Here is a 21867-nt window from a genome sequence, read left to right on the forward strand (position 1 = left end):
TCATTTAATTCCTTTTACCCATTTTAATTCAGCTGTTGAGTTTGGGGTACTGACACAGCACAGGTTTAAAGGTGGAAGCCCTGGTGTTGTGGCCAGAGTTGGTGTGAGCAGGGTGAGGATTTGGGGTTTCAGGGTCAGAAGAGAAAGCCCATGGAGGGAGGTGGTGGCATCACCTTCCCCACAGGACCCTGCAGCTGGTGGCAGCTCCTCTCTGCAGCCACCCTGGTCCTGGTCCTGACAACTCCTCCTATTGCTGTGCCAGCCTATTGGGGCTGCTCTGCAGGGCTGCCTGAGCCTTGGTGCATTTAGAGGGGAGTCCATTTCCAGAGGGAGAGGCCACAAGTGAGAGCTTTGGCCTGTTGGCCTCTCACTGAGTGCTTAAACATGTGATGTGCCTCTCACACTGAGCAGGATTGCAGTTAAAACATCAGCAGTGAGATAAAACCAACTTTCCTCGTGGCAGTTTAAACCCAGCTTGTGTTAATGAGTAAGCCAACCAACACTTGGTGCATTCTGTTTTGCTGTGGCAGGAACAGCCAACATCAATTGTTACAGTGACTTTGATAACACTTGACTGCTGCACAGCAGCTTTCTCTCTGGGGTAACTTTACTGGCATCTCTTGCTCAAAGCCTAGGAAGTCAGAAGATCCTGAGGCCACACTAGCATGACCTGGATTTCCACTGAAAATCAAGATGAAGTGTACTTTTCCCAAGTGCCTGCCCTTCCTGGCCCTTCCTCAGGACACCTCCAGTAGGGAGGATTTGACACAAGTCGTGCAGAAGCACTGGAGCTTTTCCCATGTTGTCTCTTGCATAATGCCCACCAATTCACCTGTTCTTGATTAAGAACAGTTAATTGCAGTGGATCTTGCATGCTCATAGAGAACAACTGAAATGGTATAAATTCCTAACTGAAACCTAATCACCTATAGAACAATAAAAACTCCTTCTAAAAGGAGTCCTAAAACCATAATAGTTATTGTTCTGCTTGATCCAGTTTTAATAATGTGTAACATATGAGGTCTCTGGTTTCTGCTTTTTGTTTTGGATTGTACTCTTTTAAAAAGATTTTATGTTTCTTTAGTTAATTGAGAATCAAGTTATGAAACTGGTATACCAATTCTTTTTCTCCAGACAACAACATTACCAACAAAATCTTTAAATGTCAGGATATGTTTTTAAAAAGAAAAGAAGAATGCAAAAATTATTTGTAACAGAAGAAATTAGGATAATGCTTCAAACAGAAATAATTTCTTTTAAGTATAAAATGGCTTCAATTTTTGTTAAGAAGGATCTGAAAGAGGATTGTATATGTTCATGTATTTCGGGAAGGATGAATGTATACATGAGTATCATAGGTGCTAAAACATGAGATACCTTATTGTTACATGTTGGTATATGGTGAAGCAAATATTTCTTTATGTACAAAACATTTTTCTTCTAGAAAAGGTCATTTATAATAAGCAGATAGCAAATATTTTTCACTGTTTGGTTGGTAAAAGAAGACAAAAAACCTGTCCTTTTGTCTTTCATAAGATTTTTTTCCTCTAGACCTAGAGACAGTTTTGTATTTCAGCCTTTCCAGTGTGTTATAAAAGGAAATCAGTATTAATTAGAAGTACTGGAATGTCAGCAGAACTAAGAGAGGTAAATGGTAAATACTCTGCAAGCTATGCAACAGGACTGTAGGACCTTGCATGAGTAACTAAGTGGAAGTAAACGTTCCTGTAGAGGAAGATGCTCTTCGTGCTTTACTGTTTGACCTCTGGAAAGAGAGGAGAGGAAAAATTAGACATACTGAAAGTAACAGGATAATTATTTTGCTGCAGTAATGTTGCCAAAAGATTGACAGGGTGAGTGTGCTGACAGCATGTGAGATGGAGTGGGATCAGACATTCATTGCAGTACAGGGGTTGGGACGAGCATATTTGGTGGGAGCAGACCTCCTAAAACCCAGAAAACTCTGCTGGTTTGTAATGGTTCAGTTTTCAGAAAATGGTGTGTATGATTCTCTGCACATTTATGCTGTTCCCTCCTACTCACTCTAATCTCAAATACAGATTTCAAAGGCAGATAGCTGAGCCCATTCTTAGACATCTCAGTAGAGGTGGCTGATTTTCTGACACATAGAACACTTGCAACTCCTACTTGAAAATGTGCTTTGTTTGCCTTGTTGGATTGGCTTGCCTGAAAGAGAGTACAGGCTATGTTAGTAAAATACATATTTATATTTTACATCACACAGTAAAAGTTCTTCATTTCTGTGGCTACAAGGAATTTTTCTTCATTAGTGTAACCTCAGACTAACACGATGTTTCTTTCTATTTAGGATTTCCATCCTAGGTATAAAGACAAGAAAAGGAGACAGTGAAAATAATAATATCCATTGAAGTCAGTATTATCAGAATAGGATATATTTCTCTAGAAAAGGATCAAATCCTAAATGAAACTATAAGTGCAGAAAGATTTGTTTCTTTAAACATGTGTTTCTTTATTTTATATATTTATTCATGTTTTCATTACATGTAAATGAAAGCAGGAATTTTCTCAGTCTTCAAAAAACATATCCAAGAAGTCCAGAAATTCCTTCCAAACACATGACCTTAGTTAATAATTGAATACAAATTAATTATTAGAAGTCTCAAAAAATTGATTATTTTGCTATGATCAAGGGAGAAATATAAGACCTTGTGCTCTGGGCAAAATATCAGGTTTGTGAATAAATATCTGCACACTAGAGACAAGTATATGTTCAAGTTATTGGGTTAGTGCTCTTAAACAGTTACTGTTCCAAGGCTGAGGCAGCCCAATGTAATTGAAATCAAGGAGCCCACACTGCATTTGCATTTACTGTCAGCAAGAGATTGCTGCATCCTTAGATGCACCATGAAGTCTCTTGAAATCTGAATATAACCTAAATTGAAGGCTCTTTTGCCTGTTTATAAAAATAATATTTTCTGAAAACAGGGCCCAACTTGTTAAAGAAAGCTTTTTTTGATCTTCTGTTAGATGGAAGTAGCATTTGAATATGAAGCTTGGTTACATATTTATTCTGGGACTTGTAGAATTTTAAACCCTATCAATGATAGATGCAACTTACACAGATTTCTTTCTGTAGGGCAGTTATACTTTTGGCTTCCATTCATCAGCACTTGATTCTCTTCTAGAGGACTAGCTCTTACCCTTTTTTATCTTGAAAAATGTGTTGGGAAACCAGAAATGCCTTAATTATATTCATAAGCTTATCTTCACAATGGAAAGGACCTTTTTATCGTTCTTTTTAATCAAGTCATTAGCATGAAACTCGGAGATGTAATCACACCAGACTGGAATTGGGGTCATGCCATAGGCTAGCTGAATAGGAGGCTTCTTGGCATGGTGATGTATAGCTATTTCACAACAATGCTTTTAACTCAGTAAGTCTGCCCTTTAATTATATTTTAAATCTCATTTGAGAAGTTTTTATCATTATGTAAATTGTTCAGTGAATGGTCTCATTCTAAAGATTCAATAAAAGTTTTGCTTATGGACTGGGAGAGCAAATTACTTAAGAACTTGATGGGGGAATGGGGAGCGTCAAAGAAGGGGAAAAAAACAAAAAGCAAAACCAAATCCAACAACCAGTTTTTAAAAGAACTGTGACATTTAAAAGAGAGAACTTCCAAGGGACCAGAAATGCTTCACTGGTTTGTTCCATCGTTAATCTAAATCATAGCATGTTCAGATACAAATGTTGTCCTTCAAAAAAGTATAAATTTGCTTCTGTTCCAATGGTAACGACCAGCTCACAAGGAGAGACTGCTGTAGAACCTAGTGCAAATTGCCTTCTGTGGCCAAAAACAAAAGAAGCAGCACCTTGCACTGAACCTATCACTCAACTGCTTAAAATGTATTTGATTTGCTGTGCCCTTAATTCAACATCTCCAGAACTGTAACACTCACAAAACCATCCCTCTGTTTAAGCCATGATCCTGAGTGGTGCCATGACCATGGATTTCTGTGCCTCCAAAGGCTGCTGGAGTGTACCAGGGCACTGAAAAGTGTCTCAAACTCTCTAAACACTCACACAGAGTTTATGCTTTAGGCAGAATCAGAAATTTAGAGGAGTTTAGATGTAATTAAATGAAATCAAGTGAGATAATTAATTTGAAATCCAATTGCTAAACTGCTAAGATGTGCTTTACAGAGCTGCAAATAGAGGAGAACTAGGATCCTTTAATTTCTTTAAATTATTGCATAATGAATTTTTTCTACCTTGTATAAAAGATAAATGTTTTGTCATCTGTGCTGCATTGATTTCCATGTTTATCATGACTAACTTATAGTCCAAGAAATAGAACAAATTCCTTCTTCCTAGGGCTTCATTTTACTTCCAGACTATCAATCCCTCTCTGGTGTATTGCCAAAATAATGGCAGATTTTGACATGCGTCATGTCCTTTACATGTCATGTCTATATATTACATGTGGGATATGAAGGATATTGACACTGATTAATTGTTTCTCAATCTCAAACCACATTGAATTCTTGCAGGACTAGCTCTGCTGGGTGGAAGCTGACAGAGCTTTGAGTGCTTTGGATTTCACAGCAACAGCTCAGCTGTGCTTAGAAGGGCTCTGTGTGAAATAAAACCTGTGTAGCTACAGGTGAATTTCTTCTGCCTACCAGAGGAATTAGGGCATGAGGAGCTGTACTTCCATGGAGAATGGGAGCAGGAATTCCAAGGGGGAACAACTGAATTGACCAAGTGAGAAATACACCCATCCCCTACCTTTTTGGCAGCATTGGGTGTGCTCACCACCTTAGTGTACTCCTCTGAAATAATTTGTGGTGTCCGCAAGCAAGAGCTCAGAAAAAAAGTGAAACAGACAGAGCAACTTTCCTCACCCTGTTTTGCCAACAAGATTTTTTCTTCAAGGCAAAATGCATTGCATCTCTCTATCACCCTAGTTCTGTGTCTTAGTTGCACACTTATTCTACAGAATAAAATAATGTAAATACACATTTTTTAAATGTGTAGGAACCTTTAATACATGTTCAGTTTTTAAAAACAAATATTATGGTGCCTTTTGTCATCTAAGTTCATCTTAATAAAGCAGGACTTCACTCAGCCCATAATGGAGCTGCAGTTCTTTCCAGGCAGTTCAGCTCACTCTAAGAAGTAACTTGTGATCAAAAGATGCTTTTCATTTTGCTCTCTGCTCTTTTTAAGAGCTGATAGCCAATCTTTTTTCAGCACAGTCTCAGTAATAGCAACTACAGCAAAAATGCAGCATCCACTCCAACTGTAACTCAGTAGAATTATACCAGGATTGATTTTTTTATCCTCTGTAGTCTTTTCATGTGTTTGAACACATTGGAAAATATGAAAGCAAAATAAATAATATATGTCTATAGTCTATATGCTATACTTCTTGGTATGACATGTAATGACAGCATGCTTTTGCAAATACTTTAGCAATTTTTGAGATTAAATAGCTCTTCCTGCTTTACTGTTGTCAAGAAAAAGAATAATTATGTTTTTAAAACATGGATTTATTTATTTCAGAAAACAAATAAAAGGCGTATAGATCTTTTTCTTATATGGTCTGCTTCTCTTGGGATCTGTAAGTGTCACAAAGAAAGGTTCTGAAATGCACCAACCTAAATGGAGAAAATATCACAGTTGTTGTCTTGCCTCTTTGTGGTGTAGGCTTTCTGCATAGCTGCAGTAAACTGCTTTTGGGAGCATTAGAATCAGTGCAGAATACACAAGTAATTAGGAATAAGGAAAATTCAGTCTTGAGTATTAAGCTTTTGATAAGAATACTTCACTTTTCATGTTCATTGTCCACCTAACCATCCAGATGTTTTGTGATACTATGTGGTATTCTGAAAAATAAAAAGGATGGGGTTTGCTTTTATTTTCAGAATGATGCATGTCTCTGGAGAAAGAAATAACATGTGCAGACTATAAGACACATTTTCTAAACACAAGAAAAACGTGGAAAGGTTTTTTCCCTTCAATTTGTCTTATATATTGCTATGAGCATATGTGTGGTAAAACACCAAGAGGGCATAGATTTGACAGCTTCCTATTGTGAACAGTTATTCAACATATTCCATGCACATGTTCTTGCCAAGGAAAAGGAACAAGTTTGTAAGTTTGGTGTTTCCATCACTACCCTGAAAACTAAGAACTTGAGAAACAGGTAGTGCATGTAATTCTTTTGTCCAATAATAGATTTATTTCTTATTAAATGTAGGAGGACCTTAGAACTATACAGACATTAACAGTTAACTTTTTTCTGTGAACTTTATCCTTTCTTACATGTTGTTTCAGCTTTTTACATCAGTATTATTATACTTAACCTAGTTTAAGTAATATCTCCAAATACATACATTGAAGGAAAGAAATTTGGTAATAGGATATTCTTCATTCAAGTAAAAAAAAAATTAAGTTGGAAGTTGAAGCTAGCAACATTCAGACTTGAAATAAAATACAAATTTTCAAGTTAGGACAGTCATACCTGGAATATTGTACATTTTTATGTACCTTAATAATACTGTTTAAAAAAATGTCGATTGCCTGAACAGCAATAAATAAATACAATATTTATAGTACACTTGTATTCTTCAGAGTTACCTCTGATGTACATCAAACTCATTTCTAAGTACTTTGCTGCTTCAATGACAACAGATAAGTAAAATAGTTGGAGAAGGATTCTTACTCTGTACCAAAGATGTTGCTGGCCCACCTTAAAACTTCCCCAAATATTAAGCTAATCATTGCTGTGAAAGGTATCCAGTTAAGGACATTTGGAACAGCAGGAGGTGAACAAGGGCAATCTACTCATGATTCAGTGCAGCTAACGTTGCACTTAAAATATCAAATAAAACCAATTCAATTAAGAGCAGACCAAGTAGACAGATTGTGTGCTCCCCTCTTACAAAGTCATTCTTCTGAAGAAAATTACAACAAATTTCCATTGGGGACTCTCTGTGATGCTCAGTTAGTGCTGGGTCTTGTTCTCAAATGCCATAAATCATTTCCTCTGCCCCACTTTATCTCTAGCACTCCCATTTCAGGCAGCAAGAAACCACCACCAGAAATCTTTGTGCTCCAGCATCCCAGGAGAAAATGTGGAGCTTTATTCACAATTCAGTATTTCTTTGTGTCTTTGTGTGCTTCTTTGTTTGAAAGTAAAAGTACTTTTGTGCAAACGTGGCTGCATATAAAGTACATGTACGGTCATTCATGTACGTGTTGGAATTATTATTATTATTATTTTTATTCCATTTAATGACCTTGATTCAACCACTGTTCTCTGCAAATGAATCTGACCTTGTGGAGCTGCAGCATGCAAACGTCTTGGGGAAGGGCAGCCAGCACACAAAGGCTGCATTGAGTGTGTGGGCAGGCAGGAATGCTGGTACCAGGCAGCTCTCTAAAGAATGTTCTTTTGGCAGAAACAGCCGTGCTAAAAATGAGGGGGAAAAAATGAATTCAAAATTTCGAGCTGGCCTGCGGTTCCGAGGCGATAAGAAAAGTTGGCTGTTCAACATGAGCTGCCAGTTGCATATTCTGGGTCCTTGCTATTCTCAGGCCCTCCTACAGCCCCAACCAGTGTTTTGATACAGCACAAAGTGGCTGTTTATTGCTATTGACTGCTGGGGCCTGTGCTCCAAAATGCGTTCTGTCAACAGAATGTGAGTGAACTTGGCATTTTAAAGCCTGGCTGCTGCAGACTCCTAGATTCCTTGGATTTGCCATGCAGCAGGACCAGTGTTGCAGTCCCCAGCTCAAACTGAAAATGTTGCACAGGAAGACGTACCATGTGCAGGTCAGATTTACCTGGGACCCTGAGGATTTTGTGGTTCTTTGCTTTTTCACATCAGCACAATTAATATATCTTGTCTTTGCTTTGCTGTCTATCAAAGGCTACAACTTTGGCTCTCTAAATTTTGTTCAGTATGTTCTGTGTGGGAAAAAAGGTCATATTCAATGCAAATGGCCTTCATGTGGAAGGGAAACATGGCTTTGTATACAGGACATGATACTGCTGTAAAAGGAGTAATCAAAACCTGTGCTCTGTACTGCACTGAGGATTTTTTCACTCTTTTGAAAAATTATAGTTTCTGTGATTTTTTAAAGAAATCAGACATATTGTTTTCTATTGCTTCCATAGGAACTACAGGCAGAAATTGATGCTCACACTGACATCTTTCACAACCTGGATGAAAATGGGCAGAAAATCCTGAGGTCCCTGGAAGGCTCTGAGGATGCAACCCTGCTGCAGAGACGTCTGGATAACATGAACCTCAGATGGAGTGAACTTAGGAAGAAATCTCTAAACATTAGGTAGGACCTGAACCTAAGCAAAAGCCTATCATTGGTGTATTGGAATGCTACAATTTGCAAGGAAAACGTTTAATTTTGCTTCTGTTAGCACTGTTTTTGTCTATTTTGAAATTGTTTGTGCTGCTTTGGATGTTGGCTCAACTTTGTAAGAACGATTCGGTTTTCGGGTGTGAAAATGAAAGTAGAGGATTAGGGTGTGAGGCATATTGATGGGGTTTTGTAATTACAGAAAGAAACTTTAACTGTACCCCCTCTAAATGTGGGCTTTTTCTAGAGCTGAGTATGACTTACCAGTGAGTCATGAAAGAGAGTGATTAAATAGCCAATATTTATGATAAGCTTCATTTTAAAGACTGCTGTTTCCAGTGCAAAACTAAAAATATCCTCACAAATGAGAGGAGAAAATATTTAAGATTTTAACTGTTGTCAGGAGAGTGGGCAGAATTGCTCAATAAAATCTAGGGGTAAAAGAAATTCATAGGGAGTATCATGAGAGGAAACACTTTCGTTTGTAAGGAGAAGTATAATAAATGGTAACATTACAAATTATCAAATGGTCATTCAGGCTTCAATGGACTGAAGGTCTCATTTCAAAAGAAATTGTCCTGGAAAGTTTTTTTCAAAAAATAGAGCTTTTGCAATAGGCAACTCAGCTCAGCTGCACTCAGTCTTGGACATTTTTTCATTTTTTCACTTTCTGTGTGTTGGTGGTAGTTCAGAGGGCAGAAAAAGACAGAAGTGTTTTCCAAAGTAATGTATGAAATATTAGCTTTTTTCAGCTCAGGTCTTGAGGGAGGTCAGGCTGTGTAATGACAAAAACCATCTTTGTATCATCAATCATTAAAAATAAATGAAGGCTATGATGCTGAAAATATATTTGTAACTGAAGAAAAAGAGACTTATTCCTCCTTTTCTTTCCTTCTGAGGAGCAAAAGAAGAGGATTAAAACCCTTCAAAGTGTCTGAGATTTTTTTTGCTCGCATGCATTTTACCCATGAACTTGTTCAAATACAGTGAGATAAAAATAGTCAGTTGTCCAAATATCTGTAATTAAATGTATGGGACTTTCTGTCTTTCATTTTTTACAGTTTAATGTATTATTGTCATTAACTGAGTCAGAACCAGTAAGCCCCAGTTATATCACAGTGACTTCCTGCATTGCACATTCAAATCAACAAACCTTCCCTCTAAAACCTGTGCTTCCAATAAAAGGCTTAAGGTCTTCAATCACTTAGTGATTAGGATAAGAAACAATTCCTAAATTCTCAGACATTCAAGTGTTGCTGGCCACCAGACTAAATGAAAAGGCTCTTCCCAGTCTGCCTGTTTGGAGCTCTTTCTATCCATAGCACAGAATGGAATACATTTCCTCATAACTAACAATGCGTACACAAAAGAGGTATTAGAGAAGACACAATAAATGTTCTCCAGACATCAGTCCCAGAAGTTTCTTTATTTAGTGCCATTTTTAGTCTGCTGAAACAGAAGACCCTGGGTGGGCATTCTTTTCTAAATGCATTATATAAAATATATGGTAGATATTAAAGAGAAGCCAAGCACTTTTCCATTCCTAACTTTCTTTCATCCTGATATGTCAGCACAGTTTACACTAAAAAACACTTTCTTTCTTATAAATATGTTTTTGTACTGTTTTAGTATTATCTCTTTTGTCTGCATATCTTAAACACAGTCATTTGTGTGTCCATATAATGTACACTGGTGTGTGCATGCATAAAACTATATTCCTGAAGAAGAACAGAACAAAACAGGTTCTGGAAACAAAAATCACCCAACTGAGGGAGGTCAGAGCACAACAGCAGTAACACAACTCCTTCAGGTCACTCTTTTTGCATTTTTTCCTGCAAAGCCAGGGGAAGCAGGGAAGAAGTGTTTGCTTACATTTGCTGCCCTTCTCCCGAAGATGTGGATGCTTGTCTATGGCAAGATAAATATGAGACAAGGGAATCAGCCTGAATCAGAAACTCAGCTCCTTGTCTGCCTCCTGTCCTAAAGTCCTGTGGTCCTTGCCCTGGTTGTTGCCTCTCCATAAATATCCCAGCTTCTCTCCCCCTTGCTCCTTTCAGAGGTATCATAGAATGAAAGAATGGTTTGGGTTGGCAAGGACTGTTAAGATCATCCATTGCAAACCCTTTCCATGGGGAAGAACATATTCAGGTTGCTCAAAGCTACATCCAGCCTGGCCTTGAACCCTTGCAGGGATGGGGCATCCACAACTTCTCTGCACAATTCGTTCTAGTGCCTCACCACCCTAACTGTAAATAATTTATAATATATGAACATATATATAATCTGAATCTTTTAGCTTGCAGTGCCTTCTCCAGACTTCACTGCCTGCAGGACTGGCCTCCCCTGCTGTGATGCAGTTTTGCCCCAGCTCCCAGGTGTCCTGTGAGAGAACAGATCCAAAGGCCTGGTCTAGGAGTGTCCTTCACATGTAGGGTCTATGTGTGTCCTTCACATGTAGCATTTAAGTTTGAAAAAAGAGAAGATTCTGCATTAGCTCACAGACTTTGAGAGCAGCTGAATTTTCTGTCAGTGTGTGTCTGATCTGTCCCTTTCCTTTCTCTTTCCTTGCCACTTTACCTGATGTAAGAGGTTGGAAAGAAGACAGGATTCACAGAGCATTTCAGAGAAATGCAACTTGTCCCTACCTTCATCAATTCATCATTTCCATATCCAAACTAAGTAATAAGGTTTGCAAAAATGCTGAGTCCATATTTTTCACATTTCTTTATAGAACATTAGATATAGGAGTAGAATTCTTAGTGTCAGAAGAGAATGATTTTATGTGCAATCGCTGTAGAAGAAGATAAATGTTATATGAACAAAGCTAGAACTTAAACAGAACTGTATGAAATAAAAGAAAATTTTTCTTTATTTCCCAGCACACTTTTTTACTTTACTGTTATGTAATACTCCTTTGGTTGGAGTTACTAAGAGGATTTCTTATGTTACTTGGAGGTGAATTTTGATTATTTTCCAAACCAGAAATTAAAAAATAGCATATTGATAAGTCCAGAAAGACAAAATTTTATTGGGTTTATCTATAGTACAGAGAAAAGTGAAGATTTGATCAGTCCAGCCACAGAAAACAGTTGCTGAAATTTAGAAGTTCAGTACTTGATCCCAAAAAAACACATTTATGCACATACAGAGGAAATATTTAGAAAATATCCTTATGGAGACCTTTCTTGCAAAAAATGTTATTTTGTCTTTTAATTTTCCCAGTGTTTCAAATAGTTTAATTCATATCTCTGCTAAAATGGCACTGACATTAAGCTGGATAATGTATGAGTATTCTATTGGCTTTAACAATTTCCTCGTGACTTTTTTTAAAGAATGACATTGGTTCTCTTATTTTAATAAATTAAGAGAATGAATCCTATGTAAGTGGAATGGTTTGTGTAGTGGTTTAGAGAAATGCTTGTTCTTCTCTGAGTTGAGAAACTACTCTCTACATTTCAGGTAATTAATGTCCCAGTAATCCTAAGTGATGACTACATTTTCATGCTAGTCCTGCATAATATTTGTGCACTTCTAGTGAGACTGACAATTCAGCATAGCCATTACTCACTGCTGAAGAGGGAAACTAAAAAAGCAAAAAATTCCCAACGAATCAAAAGCAAAAATCAGGAGATGTGAAAAAAAGCCAGGACTGTGGAACCAAATTTAAATCTGCGTTGCCAGAATCTAATTCAAAGCTACTGAAGCTATTCAAAAATCATTAACTTAATGAAACACTAGGATCTTGCTCAGTAAATAAGCTTGTACAGTTTGGTTTTTACTTCCACTGTGCCTGAATCTATGTTATATTTAACACATGCTTTCAGATCTCATTTGGAAGCCAGTACCGACCAGTGGAAGCGATTACATCTCTCTCTTCAGGAACTTTTGGCATGGCTGCAGTTGAAGGAGGATGAATTAAAGCAGCAAGTACCCATTGGTGGAGATCTCCCCACTGTGCAGAAACAGAATGATATTCATCGGGTATGTTGGTGCTTTTTTTTAAATTCTCTTTTGTCATGTTTTTTTCCTTTGCTGGCTAGTGCTGCATGGCACAGTCCTTGTTGGAAAGAACTCCAGCTACAGCTTTCAAACACAGCAGAGAAATTCAGCCTTTTGGAGAAGGAGGTGTTAATGCCCATGACCCTCAGAGAGTTGTCACAGACAGGCAGATTTCACAGCCAGAACAATTACTAACCTAGTAATTTTTGAGGATTAAATAATTAGTTCTGATTGTTTTTCTGGATCAGACATTCCAACCTCATGTATACTTTTTGAAACCCTAGTTTGGATTTTGGGAACATTTGTGACACGAGTAACTGGTATCAGGTCTATTGCACAGCTTTGCACCGTGAAACTGTTGTGATAACTGTCTGTGGTTCATACTGGTTTCATCAGAGAATTCTTATGGAAAGACCATAGCACAGCATCATATGGGGGACCATTCTAGACTAAGATTGGTATTAAAAGAGAACCTAAAATAGAGCACTTGTACTGTTGAAGTTGCTTTTTTTTTTAACCCACCAAATGAGCAAACCCCAGAATAATAATTCAAGAATAATTCTTCATACAAAGATTCACTCAGATTTTTTTGTTGTGGTGAGGGTATTGTTAAAGTATGTCTTCAGTGTTTAATCAATTCACACCAGTCTGATACTAACCCAATGTACTTCACCTAAACAGTCTTGAATTTCATATGCCATTGAGGTCTATTCAGTTCTGAATGAGAAGTCATGGTTCTAGTACCTCTATTGCTCAATATACAGTCAAGCTCTCCTCCCCTTCATCTCCATGTGTCGTTAATGACATCATAGGAGGTTTTTACTTCCTGTTTGATGTCCGATTATGCTTCAGGGTGTTACCTGAAAAGTTATTTCCAACAAATGTAATTTTTATTGAAAAATTTATATTATCAGTCTGTCAACTTGATTTCATGAGGAAAGAATATCCCAAATGCAATGATCATCCTCTCAAAGCATTGTGCTATATATATGTAACTTCCTTTGTGAAACTTGCCACAAAAGGTATTGTTTCTGAAGTTCTTAAATCTCTGATTTTATTGTTTAATGGAGAAATGTGAAATGGTGCTTTAAAACAAAATAGGATCAGTGCTTTTTCTGTTCATCAGGTAGCTGTATATAAATATTGCTCTAAGATATTGTCCTTTCTCATGGGGAGGGAAATATTTGAGAACAGATAATGAGATCAAATTTGCAAAGCGAACATGACATATCTCGCTGCTTTAAGACCCTGAGCTTGTGAAAAGTCAGGAAATACAAGAGAGACATGGCTTTTTCCATAGGCACACAGGCATTCCTCTACTGCAACAAAGTTATGGGAAGTAGTGTCCATAAGGTTTGTCAAGGACCTGTCTTCACTGAAAGATTGAGAAAGCAAAAGGGAAAGATGAACAAAAAACATCTCTGTCTCTCCCAGTGGCAAATTTTTCTAAGATAATATAATGCTTTTCTGCAAGGGGCATTTTCGTCACATTTCCTAGGTCTTCCCTCTGGAGATGTGATGTGTAGGATGTGTCTTTCTCACCAAATTTTATGTGGGACTTAAAGCACTATCACAGAGACAGTGAGGTGAAAACATCCATGACTTTATGGGGCAGCACCTTTCCTTTTTTCACCTTTCCCCTAAGAAAGTTAAGGCAAGTATTATATATAACCATGAAAGTTAAGAGAAGCCTGAGGTCTGTTTTAGCCATAAAGTAGCAACTTCCATAAAGTAGTTTTAAAGGCCGTCCAGAATATCAGGATGAAAGAAGCAATATAGATGTTGCTTTCAGTCGGTGTGACATTAACCCAAACTCTTTCTTTAAAGACAACTCTTGAGCCAAAACAAGAGATAGAGAGAGATTTCTATAGAGTTGTTACAACAAAACTTTTTCCATCTAAATAATATTTAAGTATTTTTAAACATTTTCTCCTAGATAGAAGAAATATTTTTTATCTAAAGAAATTGCTTCTTATAGTATTTCAGTGTTGTATATCGCTCTATAAGCAGCTTAAGGGTTTCCAAGAATTCATCATAAAGGTGGCAAATCTTCAGTGGTGAAGTCTTCAGTGATGTCTCTGTCACACACTAAACGAATGAAGTATTTGGAATTTTAAGGGATGAGAATTATTGTATAAAATTAGAATACCATGAGTAGGGGCAAAATGGTGTCTTAAAATAGCTCTCACTTCTCTTTTTTCACTTCTCTGCCATTTGCAGGTACATAACACAGAGCTTTGGTCATCCTGTCTCGTATCGAATCTAGAATGTTTTATTTCCTTTCAGAAATACTTCTTTTTCCATTTCCCATTCTGTAGCACTTCAGAAGCATGAGTGTAGGTATGCTGATTCCCTTTGGTAAAAAAGAACATAACAGAATACATGAAATTATTATTTGCTTTGTCTGATCTTCAACTGTCTCTGAGAAAGAAGGGAAAAACAGTCAACATGGAAGTTGACTTCAGATTGCTGTTGACAAAATCTATGTTTGCAACATGGTTGGTTGGTTGGTTGGTTGGTTGGTTGGTTGGTTGGTTGGTTGGTTGGTTGGTTGGTTGGTTGGAGTTTTTTTTCCCCTGGGCATTTTGGACTTTTTCACTTTAACAGGTTCTTCTAAAGAGGCAGATATACAATGGCTATATCAGAATGAACAGCTTAGCAGATTTCTGAACATAAGGAAAATGTTTTCAAATGTTTTCACAAGTGTACAATTAACTAGCTTAAAACTGGAGCCCAGTAGTGGTAAGCTGAGAGGTTTGGGCCTTTGCTTAAGAGAAGAGCTTATCTCTCAGGGTGTTGCATGTGAAACTAAACAGTAGTTGTGTGTTGATTTTGAGAAAAAGAATTGCTGACTCTTCATTTTGTTCTTCTGAAAATTAGTCTTCAGTAAATTAGAGAAGCACCTATCAGATCTGACCAATCTTTTAAATTACTAGAATTTCCAGTTTTGGTCTTTCTTCATAAGTACAATGTTTGGTTTTCCTTCTGTGAAGGATTGTTTTTGTCAGGTAATGCCAGAACTGAACCCGGCTAAGTTCTTCACTTGATAAGTGAATGAGCCTCATCAGGGGAACACTATTTAAATACAGTTTAACTGATTCAATTGAGAAACAACACGATGAATGCCAACATGATTTTATGCCTGAATCCTTTTTCTAAAGAAGTATTGGAAGCTGTTTTTATTTTTTTCCCTTAAAGGTAAAATTTAAAGAGGAGCAAACATATTTAACCTCTCTATCATTCAGAAGAACATCTGAAACACCACAGAGATTCATAAAAAGAGATTTAAAGAAGTCAATTCTTACCACTTGAGTGCTCCTAGTTGCCAAGATTTGCCTTAAAAATTTTAAGAGTAGGATTCAGATTAAAATTTCAAATGCTTGAATCTGTGCCAGAGGCGACCTTGAACTCAACTGAGAAGAGGGGTATCCATGCAGTTAAAATCATTGTTGTGTTATAAATGTGAGGTGCTTTTTAGACAAGGAAATTTGTAATATATCCCAAATACACCCACATAATTGCTATTTGTTTGAACTTATACATATAGTAGGTCATTTTTGCAACTTTTGAAAGAAATTGTCTCCATTCCAAAGTCTAAGAATGTGTGGGGAGGAGTAGTGGTGGTGGTGTTAGTCAATGATAAAAAAATACTCCTGTTCTTCATAACATTATTTAATTATCTTACATTTTTCTTTGTTTTACTAAGTATCAAAATATTGCTTTAGTGAAATTGAATTAGCAACTGTGTGCATGTTACTGTTAATCTAATTTAAGTAACTCAGGCATCATGCAGATTGCCTGCTATGTCTTTCATTCTTTTAAGAGTTGCCTCATTCGCTGTGTAGTGATTTTATTAACAGCATAAATAGCATTTATGAACACAGAAGATACTTATTAACAATTCCATGGAAACCCTTTCACATGAAAACTGTAGCACGACTGCCTAAGGAGGAGTACAGTTCCTACTTCAACACATTAACCAATTATAGGTCCACAGCTGATATCTTCTTCTTACAATTAGGACAAACCCCATATTTTGAAAAGCATTGAGTTTGGCAAATGTGTTGAATTAATATGATTGTACTCTTTCTCTTTAAAATACGTTAAAAGCAAAAATTCCTATTTTTTAAATAATAGAGATTAATGCTGGTTTCACTAATGCAACTCTTTTTCTCACTGTATTTTCATTTTTCAATTTAAACAATCATTATTCCTTCATTTAAAGAGATTTAAGGACATTCATGAGGTGGTAGAGGTCCGAGATAAACTGATCAATATATGCATTATTAAAATGGTGGACGGAATGCCATTACTGCTGTAGTGTTGATGACAAATAGACATGCTTAAATAAAGTAGTTTACTTACTTTTTTGTCAGGTCATGCATTATGTGTATTCGATTTCCTCTACAGTCACCAGGAAGTGTGGAAGAAGTTAAGGAATTCAATGAAATTAGCCTGCAATCATTAGTTGTACATTAGAAATTAATTTAGGTTAATTCTGCTTTCAGTGATGGCCTAGTTATTATAAAGATATATTTGTCAGGGCTGTAGATAGATAAATTCCTTTTTTTTCCCTCAAAAAAAAAAAGAAAATGTTGCTATTTATGATTTTTACTAGTAATGTATACATATCTCACAACCAAACTTTAATCCAAAAAGCATCTTTATCTTCATACAGTAAGAACTTTCTTTTGGAATGGGTTAGTATGAAATTCATTATTTTTAATGCTGTTCTGTGCTACTGCTTCAGCCTTATGTTTTTTTCATCCTCTCCTTTTCAAATTTCTTTAATTGAAACATATTTTAACTTGGTAGAAATCTGCAGATCAAAACGAGGGAAGGAGATGAAAACTGTAAATACTGTGTATTATTCTATAACTCAGGACTATAATTTTACAGACTATAATTGCCTCCACCAGCTCCAACATTCAGACTGGAAATGTTGGGGGAAAAACGATTTGACACATTGGCTCAGTTTTCCTTTATTAAGAAGGCACCTTTTCTGTTTGTGACAAAATACAAAATGTGTAATGTCAGAAGTTCCTATTAGCATTTCTCTATTGTTTTGAGATTCCTGCCCATAGACTTTATGGGATTCATTGCACATATGTTCTCCTTCTGTTGCACAAGGGTTACAGGAGGACTGTGATTTTAAACCTCTTTTGGAAAGATAATGCCACTCGGTGTATTTGATTGCTGTAGTTTTCTGTAGTTTTTTTGTCCTTCTCCTGGTGTGCTCATGTAGAGAGCCAGCGTGACCTGTCTACAGCAGCAGCAGTCCTTACAGAGTCCTTACTCATTCCCAAATGCATAGTTCAGAGGTGTTTCTGGCTTTTAACTATTCTCACATCAGGGTATTTCTGTGTTCCCTTGGAATATTGGTGACTCCTTCCTGTTGTTGCAATGTGTTTGCAGAACAGATCTTCCTTTTTGACTGATTTGGGACACAGACATTTCTGAGAAATAATATATCTTTGGAAGCATTTCTAAAACTTATTATATCTTTAAGCTGTTACACCATTTAATGCTTAAAAACCACTGGTTTAAGTGGGTTTCACTGTTGATGTTGCTTTTAACACCATCAGCCGAGAGCAAAGCACACTGTCCATGGAAATTACTGTGCTGGATTTTAAGTTATGCTTCCTGATGGCTCACTTGACCTGCAGATCTGTCACACCATTCTATGGGGACAAAATGATGTGAGATGAACACAAAGGCTAATTAAAGGAATAGATTTTCCTCATTTGGAGGCATGGAAAAGGCTTATTATATTTCCTCTTTCTATCACACTTCATGCAAGAGTCAAGTGTGAATTATAAGAATTATAAATCTAAAAATGTCTAAGTTTGACATTTTTCTTTCTGTCTTGTAGTAAATCCACTCAGTTTTTATGCAAAAAAAAATATCCAGTAGTAGTTTACTTGTTCATATACAGTGCACTTCTTTATTTGTAAAAATTGGTATTATTTTTAAGGGTTAGCATGATTTTTTAAAACTTTTAGCTCAGGTATTAATCAAATGACAGATTCTTTTATGATAGCAGATTGATTCTGTGAAAAGATTCTAGTTCCATTATTGACCTTGACACAAAATGAAGATTTTTTGCTTTGTTATTTCCCTCAACAAAGCACACTTTGCTTAAAGGTTTTCCCAAGAACACCTACAAACCTTAGGGTCAGTTCTTGATCATTTAATAAAATGTGTCTTTAAACGTTTATAGTGGAATAATGTAGTTTTTTCCTGAAGTTTACTTTCCTGAAACGTGTTAAGAACATTTTACCTGTGAGTTCTCATATTATAAACTGTACGTGTAGCCACTATTAGTTCTGGTAGGTATTTCCTGTACAGAGAATCACATATCAAATATAATTCAAAGTGTAATGAACTTTTTAATATTGAATTTATAATCCTTCATTAGTTCTCATAGAAATACAAATTTTGTTTAATAATTAATTTGGCTGAATTGGTGCATTTATTACGTTACAAACTTATATAATGCTAGTGTTGTAAAGAGAATTTTCTAATCCCTACAGTAAAATATCTGTTTTCTACCCATGGCATATGGCTTTCCTTTTTGCAGTACTGTGTTTTGTGTTACACTGTACTATTAAATTACCTGCATATTTTAGCTCAATGCTGCTTGAAACTGTATGTATTCAACAATGTTTCATAAATACAGAAGAAAAAATTGAAATAAAAGAGTGGTAAGGACCATTTAGATAAATTCACTGCAACATGCAGAAGAACCAATGAAAAATGCAACCTACAGGCTGGGTTTCATCTGCATTTTTGTGTAGTGTCCATTTGGAATCAGCCTAATAGGCTCTTATATTCTCACTATCAAAAATAGAGAAATTAATAAATAAATACTGAGATAGATGTACTTTCAGTGACCTACCAAAACTTCTAATACTAATCTTGAGTAACTTGCTCATGGTCCTTTAAAAGCAGAGTGTAGAAGAGAGCAAAAGAGTAAAAGGAGCTGTTGCTGAAGAAAGAAAAATGCAGCGTACCAAGAGCACATTTGAATACAATGTGATTTCAGGTTAAGCAAAAGCTGATTATTTTTATTTTGTGTATGGTTTTTATTGCTTCTTGTCATATACATGTCGAAGCTGTTGCTGGAAATTTTGTACTGACATTGCTATTCTGACTTGGTACTTCCTTATAGATCCACTTACAATAATTTTGTTTCCTAGACTTTCAAGAGGGAGCTAAAAACAAAAGAACCTGTTATCAGGAGTGCCCTTGAGACTGTGCGAATCTTCGTGGCTGAGCCGCCCGTGGAGGCGCTGGAGAAGGTCTGCCCAGAACCCAGAGGTAATTGAAGCAAGAGCAGGGCAATAACACATTGCTGGGAAGATCAGTGATGATCAGTGATGATTAAATAAATCCTGCCAGCAGCTCTGAAAGCATTCCTTTTACACTCTGAGCTGAATGCCAGCGTTCAGAAACTAAGCTAAAAATATAGATGAAAGCAAGCTTTAGCAATCCTTCTGAACACTGTGGTACTAAATAGACATGCATATTTATAAGCAGATTTTGAAACTGCCTTTAAACCTTCAGGACCTGTCTATAATTATAGCCTCATCTGAGGGCTCAAAGCTGCAATTTAAGCTAAAATTCACCTTGTAGTCTCAGTACTACAGGAGATCCCAAATCCACATAATTGCAGCAAAAGTTTCACAGTGATTAATGTTTATCTATATGCAGAAAATTGTGCTGAATCAGTTGATAAACTTCTATCTCCACCTTGCATGTTTCAAAATATCTTTATGTACGTAATGCAGATTTTGCTGACTTTTATGGTGGCAAGATTTAAGTTTTTTAAGAAATTTTGAAACAAGAATACATTAATAAAGCAAATTGCACAGGTGCCTTTGGTTATGAAGAGTTTCTTGCTGAGATTTTAACCTATCTGGATGGCAACTGTATTAGTTCTAAGACAGAATATGTCTTAAAAGCCTCTCCACTTTCACATTTAGATCTGTCACCTGAGGAGAGAGCCCACAATGTCACCAAACTTCTGCAAAGGCAAGCAGATGAGGTCAGAACCGAGTGGGACAAGCTGAATCTGCAGTCTGCAGATTGGCAAAAGAAGATCGACGAGGCTCTTGAGAGACTGCAGGGCCTTCAGGAGGCCATGGATGAGCTGGACCTGAAGCTGCGCCAGGCTGAGGCTTTCAAGGGGTCCTGGCAGCCAGTGGGGGATCTGCTCATCGACTCTCTGCAGGATCACTTGGAAAAAGTCAAGGTACCTGACATATATCAGTATTTCTGAGCATAAAATAGTTAATTTCATGAACCTCCATATATGCCATTATCTTTTAGAGTGAGAAATTGGTGTGTTTGTGCCATAGTGATTTATATTAAAAAGTGCATATAAATAATTTTATGATTTCCGAAGTTAAAAGGCAATGGGATCCTCATTGAGGATGTATGTTGCTGACGTGGGTAAAAGCACTATAGAAATGTGTAAAAATCCTCAGCACACTCACTGTCAACTGAGAAGATGCAAAATTGGCAGTTAAAGAAAGCAAAATAAAATAGATAGGAGAATATATGATAAAACTCTATTGAATTACTTTTTTGCTATATTATATTAAGTATGATGAACACATAGTTGTTTCTATATAATTGTAGAGTAAAATTTATACAATTTGAAATATATGGTTTTTCATTATGATGGTATTTGATTCTGTCTTTTTTGATAAATAGGCTTCATAACTAAAGATAGTCTTAAAAAAAAAAAAAGGAGCAATCCTGGAAAAATTGTCATTATTTTCTATATCTTAATGCTTATCTGCTTTTAAGGGTTGTTTCATAAAATCGTTGCTTATCAAGAAACTTGGGCAGACTTGTCCTCTTTCAGCATGACTGCCATGGACAGACTTGATAAATAATACAGGATTCCTTCAGCCAGAGCACAATAGAGGCAGCTGCCATTTTGATAAGAACAAAGTGCCTCTGTTCCAGTCACATAAATGGGAATCATCAGTCATTTTGAAAGAGACCTGAGCTAACTGTTATTTTCTCTAGATGAACATTAGGATCTAAGAAAGAGGAAGTAGAATGACTAATGGCAAGAAAAATATTCCTCTAAAAATCTAATGTAGTTTATTAAAATGAAAGTCCCCAAGTTTTAATCACACCGAAAGTTTAATGAGTGTCCTGTGCAGATGCTGTACAAGAACAAATGAAATAGTAGCTGATGAACAGCTAGCTGCAAATTTGTTTATCTTCATTTAAATTCATAAATGAACAGAAGAAATCTATTTATAAATTCTCAGAAAATGCTATTACAACAATGTTTTAGGTTTTTTTTTTTTAATTTTGAAGAAGATATCCTGAACAGAAGCACTGAATCTCTGATATTAATGGAAAAAAAAAGCAAGTTGCTTAGTTCTAAATCTATGAGCAGGAGTGTTGACTCCATAGTTATAGTTCTGAGTCCTGTTATGGTTTTAAAAATAAATAAATATATTCTAGATAACATAACT

At 36.4% G+C, this 21867-nt stretch overlaps 1 protein-coding gene across 12 annotated transcripts in view; it reads left to right on the forward strand.

Annotated features, from left to right (window-relative positions):
* Positions 1-21867, forward strand: part of DMD (dystrophin) — a 1043904-nt gene that overhangs the window by 838583 nt on the left and 183454 nt on the right. For all 12 annotated transcript variants that reach the window (XM_063182212.1, XM_063182260.1, XM_063182196.1 and 9 more), the window contains 4 exons: positions 8169-8341; positions 12193-12349; positions 19567-19687; positions 20353-20621. In XM_063182212.1, coding sequence (XP_063038282.1) covers positions 8169-8341; positions 12193-12349; positions 19567-19687; positions 20353-20621 — 720 coding nt within the window. The remainder of the gene's footprint in view (positions 1-8168; positions 8342-12192; positions 12350-19566; positions 19688-20352; positions 20622-21867) is intronic.

This window comes from Melospiza melodia, chromosome 2 (assembly GCF_035770615.1).
Source record: "Melospiza melodia melodia isolate bMelMel2 chromosome 2, bMelMel2.pri, whole genome shotgun sequence".
Lineage (NCBI taxonomy): Eukaryota > Metazoa > Chordata > Aves > Passeriformes > Passerellidae > Melospiza > Melospiza melodia.